We start from the raw sequence: 15703 nt of genomic DNA, 5'->3' as shown, positions 1-15703 counted from the left end.
CCTTGTCCAGGACTCATGCGCTCTGTGGAACTGTAAACCACACCTACTTTTTCCGCGCGGCAACGGAATCAATCCCCGGGAGGGAAGCGAAATACATTCATGTTCCGGAGCGTAGCGGGAAAAGGACATGCAAGTGGCAGCAGGATGAATTCCGATCACAGCCAGATCGGGGCAGGTCGGAGGTCAAACCCCAAAAACCAGGCCACCATCGCTCGCAACAAGCATCGCAAAACACACGTTCGACAATCAATCGCAAACGGGACGTCATTCTGGACAAGTGTCTTCTTGGTTCTGTCCGTCCGTTCATCAGAAGTTTAAAGGACATCCATTGGCCTCAAAGCAGTATTTTGTTCGTGCATGATGTGTGTTATGTGAATTACTTTAACTTTCTCAGTGGAATTTATTCTAAAAGTGAGAGAACAAGTAAAAAAGGATACGGGAACAGAAAGGAACATAAAAAAAAGCCGCCGGTAAGTTGTCGAAACTAAAGTTATTTCAAAATTTGTCGCTGATTGTGCAAATTTTAAAAGTGTCTGTGTATAAATAAAAGTATAATTTTAACTATAAACAAAGAAATCGTATAAAAGATAGGATTTCCTTTAGCCTTTGGATCCAGGCATAAGCCTAATAAAACCAATTTCCATTCGACGTTAATTCCAATTACTTGCGTATTATGTCTTAACTATTTAAAAATTGAACTAGGATATCTATTGGTAAAGAGGCTGACAGTAAAATTTCTCCTGTTTGTTCGAATTTCATTTTTAATATTGATTCAATCGTGCACAAAATCCTTCCGACGATTTTTAACCGACGAAAGTTTGGTAGCAGCTGCCGGAATTCTCCATGAGTTGATAAAATGCTAATTTTTTTAACACTCTCAATTTTCCTCGCTCTCATCAATGAACATCAATCAGGCTCAATAGGGAAAGTCAATTGATTTCGCGTCGTCGTGTATCGTCGAGTGCCGATGGTTTTCCATATTATTCCGACAAGTCATCCCGGTTCAATGGTGACGCTATTCCGGGATTACTTGGGCGTAAAGGAATAACAATTGAACGAAAAATCGGGTACAAAGGTTTTCATCCATTATGCTATTCGATAACGGGAGTGGTTTATGTAGTAGGAGAAAAATAATTTTCAATTTTACTGTCTCTTTGCACCTGCGTGTGTGCCGGCTAAAGATAATTTCAATTATTTCATATTCAATTATATATTTGCACAAATATTGAAAGTCACTTCTAACCACAAATCGTAACGTTTAATTTGCCCGTCAAAAATAACGTTCCCGGTGCGTGATTACACCCTGTTTTTCCAACAAACCGATGGAAAGTCCTTCCTTCCGGCGGTTAAAAGTTACTCACATTTCACCCTAAGGGCTGAGACCTGGAGACCTTTTAGGAGGACACGGAAAGTGAAAAGTCAAACCGTTTACCGAATAATTTCCCGCACGCGCCATTGTTTTTCCCCTTTCTGGGCGGGAGGAAAACCTTTTGTTTTCTGTTCAGTCCAGTGCCACTCGACCCCAAACAAGAATTCTCGGAAGGTAATCATAATTGTCCGTGTTCGTGGCATGTGTGCTGTCGATTTTCAACCCCCGCACGTTAGGGGGTGGATTTTCCTGGTTCCGGTGGTGACCAACAACCTCGGTCCGTGCACCTGAGCAATGATGGGAAATTAATATCTTCCGCCTGAGGAAGATATCAATTATTCACCTCCGTAATTAGAGTCGATGGAAGCAAGGATATGAAATTTGACTTTTACCGTGAGTTGAGGAAAAGCTTTTCAGAAAAGTGAATCCTTTCCGTTGAATATTTCTGGAGAATATATTTTTCTAAATGTCCTATCGAAAATCAATCATCATTCGCTTTTTATAACCACTTTTCTTTTACCAAAATATGTGGTTATAAAATTAATCAAAAAAGCATTTTCCATCTCTCATCCATCATCACACACATTGCACACGGAATCGGCCAACCAGAACAACATTCTTCATGTATGGTGTTTTGTTTCTGCTTAAAAAATGTTCAACAAATTTCGTCACATATGTTGCTCCAGGAAAACTTTCCCCGTTGGGAAACCGTACTTCCCTCGGTCACGTGGCGGTTCGATTTAAACACGGTTCATTATTATTGAATTTCCAGTGATTTGTCCGAAGGCGACGAAAACGGCAACCCCTTTTTGTCCCCGGCTAGATTGTGTGTTGTCCATTGGTTATCCCCTCTCTCTCCTTCTCTCTCCCTTTCATACTCTGGGAAAGTGTTAGCCTCCGGTAATGACACTTTCACACAAGCGATACGGGAAGGATCTACCGGAAACAAGAATTGAGCGAAAGCAATCGGTGCGGGATGGGGTCGAATTTTTATCCTCACGACCCTCAGGGGCAAGGGTCGGGTATGAGTGCATGTGGTTATGTTAAAGGGATTTTTTTTGTTTTTGGTTTCGTAACTATCAACAGCTGTCTATTTTTTTTTTGTTTGGCCATGATATTTATAAGGGAACCGAGTCGTGTATTGCCGTATAATGAGGTAACATTTCAGGGTATAGAAGGTTAAATGAACCACGTGCCATTAATCGGAGACTAATGTGATGGTATGTTCGGATTAGATATCTTCATCTGGTTTCAATGAAAGCAAAATCTATACATCGCGTGATACGAATTTCGATTCCCTGATAAAAGTGTGTTGGAACGCTTCCGATTTAAAACAAGTGGTTAATTGCGGGTACGACTTGTTTACTGATAGATATTGGAATATAGGATTCAATTCATGTAAATGACAAAGGTTATCTAATTTAGAGAGAAATATGTGCATAGAATCTTTTATTCCCCAAGTTCAACGTAAAACATCAATGAATGCAAGCTTAAATTGAATTTGATCACGTATTGCGACAAATTTTTTTATTATAAAACGGTATTTATTTACGCTTGTACAACAGTTTTTCCTCACGTTCTATTTAACAATTTTACATGTTGGACAAGAAAACAAAAGCATGATTTTCCATACAGAACGCTTTTACAGGGAACATGTAAAAACATGTACATAAATCGCAACATCATTGTTTCCAATAATGTGGAACTAATCAAATAAAAACAAATGAAAACGGAAATGATTCAACAGTGGGAAATGTAAATAAATGGAGCTAATTAAATTTTTCTATGAATACAAGAAGATATTCAATTTGAGTTCATATTACAGCCCATCTAATTAAAGAGTTTGAAATGAAAATAGTTTCGTTGTTAGAAGAAACTTTAAGTCTATGTCCACGTGTTAGAAAAATTCGATAAGATAGATATTTAGGCTAAATTTTTCTAAATTATCATTCAATCTTATTGGTTCCTAACTGAATCAGACTGTTCTTGAAATTGAAGGTATCCTTAACTTCTTAGTTTTGTCTTGTGACAAAGGTGCACCAACCACTCGTAAAAATAAAATTGGTGTAATATAAAGAAGTTTCTCGACGATGTGATCATCTTTAATATGTTCTTCGATTTTCTTGCCCCAGATTTCTTACCCCTTATGGACAGGTTTTCCTACTCGCAAAGTGTTGTATAGTTTAGAAAACTCTCTAGAAACATTTTACGCATCGAGAAAAGCTATTAGTAACTCGGTCTTTCACAGCGTTCCCTGCGTTCAGCCCTTTTTCCCTTGGTGGCAACGTTCGAACATGAACGACATCTCCAGCATGCAGAAGATGGGTGGTGGCGGCGGTGGCCCCGGTGTCCTGTGCAAGGTGTGCGGAGATCGGGCTTCGGGCAAACACTACGGCGTTCCGTCCTGCGACGGTTGCCGTGGATTCTTCAAACGCAGCATCCGAAGGTGAGAAAGTGAACTTCTGCAGCGAACATCAAGGAGCGCTCCGATGTGTCCGATGTTTACCGATGTTTCGAAACAGTTTCGGCAATTCTTTTCCTTTCTTCCTTCCTTCCTTTCCCGCACAGGAACCTGGAGTACGTGTGCAAGGAGGGCGGCAAGTGTGTGGTGGACGTGTCCCGGCGGAACCAGTGCCAGGCGTGTCGCTTCGCCAAGTGTCTCCAGGCGAACATGCGTCGGGAAGGTAAGAAAAGGGAACTGGGAAAGGGATTTTCCCCCTAGCGCCGATTGTGGCCTCGGAAATCAAACACTTGTCGTATCACTTGAACAAATCTCTCCTTTTCCCCCTCTCCCTTTCTCTCTTTCTATTGTCACTCGCCGCCCGGCGTCAGTTCGCTGGTCGCAATTAGCGCCAAATCGAACGCGCCCGCTTTTCCACCACGAAGGGGGAAAACACGACCCCGCGGGCGGCTGTGTTCCGGGATGGAAGTGAAAAAATATGTTTACACTCGACCGCACGAGGGAGGGAAAAACGGAGAGGGTCACCGTAGGGGTGAAGGTTCAGTTTGTTTGAGTCACAACTTTTGTCGTCGCTTCCGGTTTTCCGCCTGGTGATCGCTAACTGATCCCCGAAACCGACGGCCGGATGGGGGATGGAATTGAAAAAGGATTTTGTTCTTTGGCCGGGCCGACTGTGATTGACACCGAGAGGAACAGGGGGAAGAGCATCGGTGGATGGAATAATATTTACCATAAGACACTCGTCTAATTGCTAAATCAACAAACCCGTCCGATGGGTTTTCCTTTCTCCAGAGAACTTTAACTTTCCGGCGACCAAGGAAAAACGCCACTATCGATTACCAAAAATGAATTTTGTTTTTTATAATATACACAAACAACCTTGTTAGTGCTTTTAAAACGTTTATCAGCGCAAAAAGTAATCTTATCCCCGAAGCTATCGATAGCGAGACACTGAAAAAGATGAGATAATAGAGAGTAAGCTGAGATTTCCCATAATACATATGTTACTGTCTCATTTTATCTTCATTTCAAATGCAAATTTATGAATTAATAATAAAGACGTTGAAAAAGAGACACACATTTCGGTCATCCTTGATAATTACAAAAAGACTGAAAAAGATAATGTCCATTTCACAAACTCCCCTTCACGTGATCAATTAAACGACATTACACAGGACATATTTTCCTCACCAATCAATTTTCACCCAAAATCGACCCTCTTCAATTTTCCCGGAAATACTGTCCCCTCCTCCGGTTCAAAATGGTTCTACTGGCGAGTGGGAGATATTTGTTTAAAAGCAAGCTACTTGAGAAGGTGAACGCATCGAAAGTTAGCTCCCAGAAAGGAATTCTTGAGTGTTCACTTTCTGCTGCGGAAGTTTCGGTTTCCCGGACTGGTTTCAAATTTTCCACAACCAGAAAAAAAAGTTCTGTCAACCCCATTCCGAAAAGCTGTTAAGTTGTCCCCCGGTATGTTAGTGGATATTCTGATCCGCGTGGTCTGTTTGGCCAGTTGGTTGCTTCACATCGTAAAAATTGATTTCGTTTCCACTCTCAACGCACGATGATGGTTAACGATAACAAACTGATGGTAAACTTTTCCCGGGTGGAAATGATGGGTTTTGACATGTTTCATAAGGCGATCGATTATTCACCAAAATAATGGATATTAAATTCATTTAGTTAACAGTTTGAGGTTTGTAACTTTTTAATGTAGTCGACACGACTCCTAAAATCCTTGGTTGAAATATTTTTGTTGTTTGTGTGTTGTGTACCATTTTTCTTGGTTCGATCAAAAGATTAACATACGAATAAATCCCAAATATTTAATGTTCTTTATTGGTATGTTTGAAATAAAAGATAATTTCAATTGTTGGTGGCCAGTTTGTCGATTTAAGCTATACTTTCCATCTCAATATTCATGGTAAAAGTGGGCAATATTCTTGAAATAATATTATCGAGTACGTTTAACACTGATTTGTTTTAGCTTTTATGGAAAGTAGATAATGCAGAAAAACGTGTTTTATCCAGTTCAGAAAATGTGCTTAACTCTGACACACATTGCGCTTATCTTCATCGCTTAGCATATTCTGATAGAATGCCAAATTATATCAATTGTTAGTTGATCTTGCTGCATTCTAGAATTATTTTGCCGAGTATACAAAAACTTTTTTTACATAATTCTTCACAGCGTATTTCCTCTAAACTAAACACATAAATTGTTTCTTCCGTAAATCAAGAATCTTCCGCAGAAGACGGTTTGTGTTGGTTATCATTTCTCTCTTTTCATTCAGGGTGCTTCCACACTTCCGCTTCCAACCTAGCAATCAATCAGTAGTTAGTTGACTTTCCACGGCCCTTATTGTGGTACAATCATCCCCCGTCGTGCCAAAACAACATTGACCCATCGAACCGAGACAGTGGTCAAAAGGGTCTCCAGCGTCTCTTCACCCCGACCCGACACGTTCCGTCGGTAATAATCAGCTTGCTGGGAACCGTACCGGCTGGTCCTTGGTGTCGCTTGTTTGTCCTTTCTTTTAGTGTTCTTCCCTCCTCGGTCCTTCCACACTCTAATGGATGTTTCTTTTCATTCTCGCTTCATGGCTTCCTCTTTTTTCATTCTTTTGCTTCACCCAGCCGTCCAACACGAGCGAGCTCCCCGGAACTGCGCCGGCCCACTGGCGGCGGTCAATGCGCTGTCCGCCCACGGTGACTACTACGCATCGAGGGCATCCTTTTCGCTGCCCCAGACGAATCTGTTCTTTCCGCTTCCACTGCACATTACGGCGTCCGCAGCGGGAGGCTTCGCTCCACTCGGCGAATCTGGCCGTTTCTTTTCCCCATATGCGGCCCAATCAGCGGCGGCGCTTACCAATGCTGCCGCCGCCAGTTCCGGCGGTGGAACGAACAACGTGTTCGATCACTTCTCCCCACCGCCATCGACCGCATTTCAACCGATCAGTTTGCCACAGCCACTTTCCGGCTCGATTCAGGTTCCGGTTCCACTTCAACCGACCTCGTCGGGCACGCTGGCACCGAAGTCCACGTCGCACCACATCGGCAAACCGACGTCCATGTCCGAGTCCATGTTCAACAGTATCACCGGGGACTCGCTGGTCCTACCGGCACCACCTCCGATGCACTCTATCAGTTCAATCCTGAGTCTCAGTTCGGCCAAAGAGAACGAAGTCAGCAGTACCGGCGAGGAACCGGGTGGAAGTCCGACGGGCAGAGCTCGCGCGGGAACGGAACCGACGACGCAGGCCTTCGTGAAAAGTGAAACCGACATGCTGCTGGAATCGGCCGCCAAGCTACTCTTCCTGGCGGTCAAGTGGGCCAAAACGGTACCCTCGTTTCTTCAACTGCCTGCTAGCGATCAGAAGGTCCTCTTGGAGGAGGCCTGGGCGGAGTTGTTTGTCATCACCGCCGCGCAATGGGGACTTCCCATCGACAGCGGTAGGTGTTGAGTCCATGAGGGTAAAAAGCCTTTCTTCTAATACTTTCCTTCCCCCACAATGCAGATTTCATCGCACGCAATCCATTGGCGGTCAAGCTGCAGAGTGCCATCCAACAGTTCGGTGCCGCCCGTATCGATTACCGAGAGGCGGCCTGCCTGAAAGCACTCGTCCTTTTCCGGCCCGATCAACCCCGGCTGTATGCGGCCCACGAGGTGCTGCTGCTGCAGGATCAAACCGTCGCCCTGTTGCACGAAAAGTGCGGTGGAGTCCGGCTAGGTCACCTTCTATTACTCCTCCCGGCCATAAAGGCCGCGGCTAACCCTAAGGTGCTGCAGGAGATGCTTTTCCGGAAGACGGTCGGCGAGGTGGCCATCGAGCGATTGCTGCTCGATCTGATGAAAACATAGAGGGGATCATGAACACGATCTATACATTTAAAACCCCCTGTTCTCTAGTCAATACATCAATCTTTCGTCATTAAATGTATCGTCCAACATTCAACGCTGTAGGTTTTAGTTTAGTAAAGTAGAAACGGTTTGAAACGCAATAAAACATATGATAAGGAAAAGGTACAAGAAGGCTGTATTAAAATAGGATTTGAATTTTCTTAAAATTTCGTTATTTTTAGGATGAAACAAACGCAAAACAAACGTATGTTATGAGACTCGTCTTAATTATATATTCTTACTTTAAATTTAACAACGAAAGCGTAAAACTTTCAGAAGAAATCAGCGGCCTTCGGACGTTTCCCTCCGGTGGGAATGTCCAGTAAATCGTCAGTGAGATCCGCACCCGCACCCGCACCCTTCGAAATGACGTTCGGTCGGTCACTTCCCGACACGAGCGGTGTCTTCCGGCGAACCATTCCCACCGGGGAAGCAACGATATGGCGCGCTTTGGCACTTCCCGGTCCCCGCATGGTAGGTGTTTTAAGACCTACCGATCGCGCCGGAGACCGAAGAGGACTCGGTGTGCTTAGAAAGCCTATCTTGTTCGTGGCTAATCGACGTGCCGCTGGGGACATGCTGGCCAATCGCTCGAACGAGCTGCGCACCATCGGGGACGCCATGTTCCGCCGGGCTGCCTCGATTGCCTTTGCTTTCTTTTCGCGTGACTTTTCCGCCGCCTTTTCGGCCAGCTGGAGGGCCAAGTTTTCGCGCTTTGATGTCTCCACTATGCGAAAAGAGGGTCCGGCGGATGATGGGTGTAGCGGGGTGTCACCACCGTCCAGACGAAAGGGGGTTCCCTCGATTTCGCCCCATGTAAAAAGCGGACTGTCGGTAACACCAGGGCACGGTGAGGGACTCTTGACGAAGCCAAACCCACGCACCTTCGGCGTGTCGCTCGACGTGTCCACCACTTTGCCATCGACTCCGATCTTTTCAGGCAAATGTTTCGCCTGCGTTTTGGCCGCTTCCACGATCGCCTGTTTGCTGTCCTGATCGTTGAACGGATTCCGGTGAAGGCGCGTACAGGAGTGGCTTATCTCTTGCTTCCGCTTGGCCATCTCCAGCTGTTCCTCTTTGGTCAGCTCCACACCTTCGGGTGTGTACATGATGAAGTTTTTGTTGGTGTAGGTCCACATGTCCAGCTGCTTCGGCTTTTCTCGCTGATCGAACTGTTGCTCGATGGACGGCAGGGCCAAACATTTGTTCATCTCAATCGCCGAAGATCCCTCCGCTTGGTAGAGAACGGCGAACTTTTGCCGGAGCTTACGATCCGCCGTTTCGATAATCTCCTGAAAACTATCATTGTCTTCGCTTGTGTACGTCTGCAGGAAGCTGTCCAACGAGTGCTTGTCTCCGATGGATTTGGTGGATTTGCTCGAGCTTACGGTCGATGTGGATCGGACCGAAGGGGGCAGTTCCGAAGCTGGTGTGGTATCCGGGAGAGGTGTTTCGAACGTAGCGGGACTTGCTATAAAGAGACGATTACATTGTGAAAAAATGCACACAACACAGTTACTGCCGGAATACCTACCAATTCTGGACGAATTTGGCCTCTTTGAGCTGTATTTGGAGAAGATCTGTCTGAGCCTAAAAACGTCGTTGCTCGCCAAGGCATCCAGGTATTCATTCTGTGCTTTCAGCTTTTGCAGATCCGGAAAGAAATCGCGCTGAATGATTTTACCCATTTCCTAAACCGGGGGGAACGAAGAAAGAGGAAGTATTAAACGAGTTCCATTTGTTTTTGAGAACTATCAACACCTACCTGTAGATATTCCTCCTCGGTTAGGATGATTTTGTCCTTGGTCTTAGCCTTCGTAACAACGGGTGTTTTGAATACTGCAACGGTTTTGTCTTGTTCCTTGATTGCCTGAAGCGCTCTTTCTCCTGGTTTCGACATTTTTATTCACTTTGAAACACTGGTTTTGTTCAAATTAAAGCTGAGAAATGCTTGAAGCAATTTTACGCAGTCGGAAAATGTAAACAAATGAGTCAAACAACCGACTTTGACAGTTCTCCGACAATCAATTCCGACAGTTCTCCGACAAGATCGATTACTGCTACAAGCGCCACCTAGAGGGTTTTTGAGCAAGCTCTAACTAAATTTTAAAACTTTTTATGTAACCGTTGAACATTAAAACTAAACTTTCTAACATTTCTTAACTATGCAGATCAAGTTCATAACCTGGTAGAATATTTCATTCATATAACTAAATTCCATAATCAATCGTCATAAATTAACTCCAGAAATTAGGGTGTCTATTGTTTTATTTTATTCAAATTTCGATTACAACCGTTTCGATAAGAAAACATTTTATTAAAAACTACAATCTTCGAAACGCGTGCAAATCTGAGAGCTACAAACCGCTCCAAATTCGACACCAATATTCTACAGCTTGTTGGCAACGAAGGTACTCAGTAGCACCGCGCCGAGAAGAACCTGGAGCTGGGCAACCAAGCTTCCGGCCGCGCTATGCTCGAAGTGTCTGAAGTTGCATCCATTTCCGGAGCACACGTGGCAATCGCGGCTATCGTTGCAGCCCGGGTTCTCCGACAAACAGCCTCGCGTAACGCCGTTGTCGCGCACCTGTACGAAGCACCGGTCATCGGCCACGAAGCGCAGGCAGGAGGTGGCTTCGCTCTGGATCTCGTCCGAGCAGGTCGAGTTGGTGGTTCCGGTGCACTGGTGGCAGTGCAGACGACCGCGCGGGAACACCTCCCCATTGCAGGACGTTGCGTTTTCGTCGTTCACGCACAGCTGACAGTTGTTCACGAGGTTACAGTTGTTCCGTTCCTCTTGCGTCAGCTCGCTAGCACAACCTCGGTCGACATCCTGGCCTAAGGGTAAAGAACGATGGTCCCGTTAAGTGCATCCGGTGCTCAGTTCTCCAACCGACCAACCACTTACCGATGATTCGAGTGTAGCACGATACATCGGACACCTGAGGACTTGGTGGACACGGGACAATTAGTTGCCTCTCGATGGGCAGCAGGCAGTTGGTGGCGTTGAATGTAGTGCAAGTAAAGCACGACACTAGAATAGATTAGCGTTCGGCATGGAAAGCATAGAGGTTGGTTAGAGCATGTAATGTATGTGGGATTTGGTAACATCGTTAGATGACGATAAGATAAGGTTGGCAGCGAAAGTTGCATAGGGTCTGGTCCCACATGGAATGTGTAAACCGGGGTGATGTCACACTGGCACCGGAGTACATTTCGGAAGCTTCGAATAGATCGCGTATAGCTTTTAAGGTAAATGTTATGTAAACTTAAGAAAATCACTATTGTGTTATAGATCACTTTCTGGAGGATACTATTTTAATGTACTTGCAAACGCGAAGGACACTTCTTCAAGCATACAGCCTTAATGCCTTTGCCACGCCTAAAAATCATGTGGTGATGCGAAGATAACGGACACCTTGGCTGATTCTGATTCATCTAACATTCGCATGCAGATCACTTACATGCCGATGTGCTACCGGCACTGCAGGCCAACAACACGGCTGCGATCGCAATACTTTTGTACATTGTTGGCAAAACCGAAAACCGGCCAGTACTTCGAGGAATGGAACTTATAACTTTTAAACCAAACGGCTTCTCCCGAACGGCTCGTGGAAAGACCCTTTGCGATGCGCTGATGAAAATAAACTGATTTTCAAACGTTCCCCTTATCGAACCCCGATTCCGGGTTGCGTCGATGTTGGCTGCAGTTGTTGTTGATAAGATAAGATTAGTTGCACCTATACACATATGCCATTTTCAACACACGCAGCGTAGAATACTTTGTATGCGAAAGCGATACTTGCTTCCGTTGAGTTCTCCGAAATTTCATATCTTTTTTGGCAACACTTTGCAGAACGTTATCGAATCTACATATTCGAGGTTGATAAATCAGAAGCAAATAAAGCTGGCGGATGTTTGTGGTGCGAGACGCTTTCCGGTCGCTTAAACTCAGCCAACAATCGCTGTTGTTGTTCCCTGTGGCGGTTAGTTGGAATAAGCAACAGTTTATTTTTCATTTCAAGTATTTTTCCCAGGAAGTAGTGACGGTTAATCTAGGGAGGATTACACAACCCGTTTGATATTTTTTTTCACCATGTTTTTTGCTTTCATTGAAATAAGAAAAAAGCGTGTTCCTTCTCAGTTTGTCATTTAATTTATACCCCCATTCAAGGCATCTTGTTGTACATCTGATTCACTTCATAATGATACGAATGCACACTCCGCTTTCGATAACCATATCTCAAATTGGAAGATATTATCACAATCCCATTTTCCACCGTCAAGAATAGACGCTGTTCTGTTGGTGTGAGGAGTTTTCCTGTGTTCCTCATAGACTTATTGTTTCCTCGGCGGAGCCGGATCGAACCAAGGCCTTCATTGGCTGCTCGTACATCATCTACGCCGAGAAATGCTGACGAAACAAATACTAGCGGCGTGAGCGAGAAGAGAAAAAATCCCGACCACGCCGGATCGTGCCCGTGCACGCACGAAAGAAGGCACAAGGGCACGGAGCGATGGGTTTGTCACGATGGGACTCCGCCTTCTCGAGATCCCGTTTCGTTTTGCTTCCGTTTTCGAAGCAAGCGGCTGATCGGCGGAGATTGAATTCGTCTTGGCCGCGTGTGTGAATGGTGAATGTGCCGAGGATAAAAATAGTCCCCGACGGACGGTCGAACGGTTTGGTTTGGTTGGGTAAGGGTTTGGCACCGCCGATTTGTCATACCGGACCGAGGAAAAAATGTGCGAGGGAAAAACTACAAAGACGAAGGGCTGAGGAAACGTCCATGCAGCATGCAATTATCCAACAATTCGAAAACAACCATTACGAAAGACTCTCATCAGGTCAAAAGCAATGTTGATCAATTGAGGGGATTTTTGAGCACTTTTTTCGCAAGGAAATTAAAGTCGTGTTCAAATAAACTCACATACACTCAAGACACACTCTGGGAGTGGTTGATCCACGAATTCGGTCACTGATTTTTGTTAAATTTCCTACTACAACCTTTAACTACCTTTTCGGTACCTCTTTTTATTATTCATCGTTTTGGGAAAAAGAACCCGCTCCAAACGGTGTACCGTAAATCTTCGGTCTCAGGTTGGTTTCCAGAGGACGCGTTTCCCAAAAAAGCCGCCGACCACCAGAAGCGGCACTCTGTCTTAAGATAAACCAGCCCGGGAAAACACTTCACAAATCAAACGATAAACTAACTAACCCGCGGGCACTTGGCTGTACGCGAGCAGGCCGGAAAACGAGCCAGTTTTGGTAACGGCCGCGTTGTTTATCACTGTGACACATCGAAAATCGGTGCTACCGTATCGTAACTTTCGATCCGAATACCGGTGAACTTCAGTGAGCTCAGCGGACCCCGTTTGGTTAGTTGGCGGACGGAGGCCAAACGGTGCGGAGCGGGGAGAAGTTTACATTTCTGATGTGCCCTTTTTCTACGGCCCGTCTGCCCGTCTTTCGACATCACTCCAAAGCGACGACTCCAAAGGCAGCCCCGAGTTTCGGCCCGAAGAACAAGCGCACAGCTCTTCGGCTACGTCACAGGAACTGCCTTCGAGTGTGCGAGCTGACGAAAGATGGCGTATTTTCACACTTTTCATTTCCACGCCACGACGCAAACCCGGCCCGAGCTCGGACCGTTCCCGGGGAACCGGTGGCTGGCGGGAATGCAAGAAACCCGCCGCTTTTCGGTGCATGTATTTTCGTATCGCTTGCCTACGCCGTAGTTTCCACCGATCCCGGTTTGGTTTGGACGCCAGACGTCCAATAGTCTCCACTTTTCGACCTTTACGAAGGCAGCTGCATGTAATGCAGCCGGTGTAAGTAATGTGATGTAATTAGTCGTATTAAGCTACGAGTTCAACTCCCCGAGATAAGTCTTGCACTTTTTGTCCAGATTGTCCTAGTAATTTAAGAGTTCAGAGGCTAAATCATTGGAAGCTGCCCAATATGTTCATGTTAAGGGAATTTCTGTGATGACTCCGTGATGCTCTCAAGGGGACTTTCTGAAAACTACTCAACGAGCACCAGATATAGCAGAGGGCAGTACTCTGACCGTTTAGGTTCCAGCATGTGGTACTACAGTTCCGGATGTGGACACTGCTTGATCGGTGTCGGTTTATTTATGCCAGAAAGAGGTTCCATCGGAGGACTGATAAACAATTTTCCAACCCTCCTCTAGAGGTTCGTAGAAAAGGTTTAAGGTTTCTAAGCAAAGGAGAACTTACTTAACCACATTTTATATAAATATTATAAGTAGTTTATAATATTTATAATATTTAAAGGAAAACTGGCAAATAAATAAAGTACATAGTAAAAAAATTTCTCTAATTAAGGAGTCTTTTTATCTCGGAAAATATTGCATTTTGTTCAGGTTAAAGATCGAACTCAACCAAATTAAAATACATTGCTACTACTGGTTTCTTAATTTTTATGGTTTTGTAGTTATCCTTCCAAGACCCACATCTTGACTTGATTCCCCTGGAAGTTAAGTAATTAGTGAAATTGAGATCTTCCTTCGTTTACACTTTTGCTAGCTAACGTCGGGCAAGGTAAAGCCAGTGCCAGTGCGTTTATGATTTATCTGAACTTCACTCAAAATTGATGATGATCGTCCGGTGGATGCGAGAAAAAATAGTTTCAAAAAACCCATCAGATATGACCTTAGAATTTTCCCATCAACCACCAAAACCAAACACGAAGGAAAGCTGCGGCAGGGTTCGATCAATCAATCAATCAATCAGTCAGTCATTTCAACCTCGGGTCATACGGTGGCAAGCGAAGTGTATACTAATTTTATCTAGAGATACCCGACGGGCCTCGACGGGCGACCTTTGGCTGGCGGAACGCTAACGAGTCGCCAAAAAGATCTCCCTGAGAGAAAGGAAAATGGTGCCCAAAGCTAAGGAAGCACCAACCTGACACTTGAAGTAGTGTTCTTTCGTACAGAGATTTTATTTTACTTACAGTTTATTTAATATTATTTAAAAACTAATCATTGTTCAAATAAATAAAAATACACTTTTTTATTTTACGATTCGAAAGCCTTATTTTTATTACTTGGTAGGAAAACCCCAATCATTTTTTTATTTTTCTCTGCGGGCACTGCATTACGGAAAACCGAGCGAAAATAGTTATAATAGTTCAGTTATCGGCCTAGACTAATCTGATTTTCTTAGTTGAAATAAAAGAACCGGTCTCTAGGGTCAAATTTACCCTAAGCGTTTCATGGAAAAAGTCTTTAACAGGACTAAAATTTCCACCCACTTTAGCGTGTTTTGGGAATTGATTCTCAATTCGAATTCGTTGAGGAAAAGACTTAGGGAATATCTGGCTCGGCTAGTGTAGATAAATAAAAGATTCCCCACATCATGTCCAAACCATTATTTCCTTTTTGATCAAACAGAGTTCTTCAGATTTATCTGAAGTTAAATTTTTAATTACCATTGTGCAGAGAATATTTATTTACAAAAATATCCACCAATGTCGGTTTCCAGTTGGTCAAGAATGTTTTGTTCCGATAAATAAGAAAGTTTCACTTTCACCAACCGGTGGCGTAACGACTTTTGAATCTGCAATTCTCCTTTGAGGTAAACTATAATCAAACTAGAGGCGTAAACAGCTCTCTTTCGCTGTTCCTACGATCGACTTTTCCCAGCTCCACCACAATCCTTTTCCACTGATTCCTCGGTGGCATCGAGACGATCTCTCATCTATCGCGTGTGTGTGTGCGAATGAAGAAGAAAGGCACCAATGTTTGGAAATGCCATCTTCTTTCTTCTAGCATCTGCGTAGTGCATCGTGAAGAGAAGAAAACTCGCAGCATCTTTCCCAATCAACAGCGGCCTGTTTTCCTCGCACGATCGCGGCTCGGTTGGTGCCCGAAAGGGATGTTCTTTAAAGACGTGCGCGAAAGAGTCCACAAGTGAAGCAAGCGAAGAAGCACACACACACACACAC

General features: G+C 44.5%; 3 protein-coding genes across 3 annotated transcripts; 1 reads left to right on the top strand and 2 right to left on the bottom strand.

Moving 5' to 3' along the window:
• Positions 1-3663: 3663 nt before the first annotated feature.
• On the top strand, positions 3664-7695 carry LOC131271566 (nuclear receptor subfamily 2 group E member 1-like). The gene is made up of 4 exons (XM_058273043.1): positions 3664-3815; positions 3938-4053; positions 6468-7286; positions 7352-7695. Exons 1-4 carry the CDS (start codon positions 3664-3666, stop codon positions 7693-7695), a joined length of 1431 nt encoding a protein of 476 aa, XP_058129026.1.
• Positions 7696-7940: 245 nt separating this feature from the next.
• LOC131272391 (splicing factor ESS-2 homolog) lies at positions 7941-9679 on the bottom strand. The gene is made up of 3 exons (XM_058274110.1): positions 9500-9679; positions 9269-9425; positions 7941-9205 (listed from the first exon to the last, which is right to left on the bottom strand). Exons 1-3 carry the CDS (start codon positions 9632-9634, stop codon positions 8007-8009), a joined length of 1491 nt encoding a protein of 496 aa, XP_058130093.1. The 5' UTR covers positions 9635-9679; the 3' UTR covers positions 7941-8006.
• A 325-nt stretch (positions 9680-10004) lies between these two features.
• LOC131259014 (uncharacterized) lies at positions 10005-11275 on the bottom strand. Its single transcript, XM_058260423.1, has 3 exons — positions 11199-11275; positions 10643-10768; positions 10005-10572 (listed from the first exon to the last, which is right to left on the bottom strand). Exons 1-3 carry the CDS (start codon positions 11260-11262, stop codon positions 10124-10126), a joined length of 639 nt encoding a protein of 212 aa, XP_058116406.1. The 5' UTR covers positions 11263-11275; the 3' UTR covers positions 10005-10123.
• Between the last annotated feature and the right edge of the window lie 4428 nt (positions 11276-15703).

This window comes from Anopheles coustani, chromosome 3 (genome assembly GCF_943734705.1).
Source record: "Anopheles coustani chromosome 3, idAnoCousDA_361_x.2, whole genome shotgun sequence".
NCBI classification, from domain to species: Eukaryota; Metazoa; Arthropoda; class Insecta; order Diptera; family Culicidae; genus Anopheles; species Anopheles coustani.
Note: the sequence above shows the minus strand (reverse complement) of the source record. Positions and strands in the feature narration are given on the sequence as shown.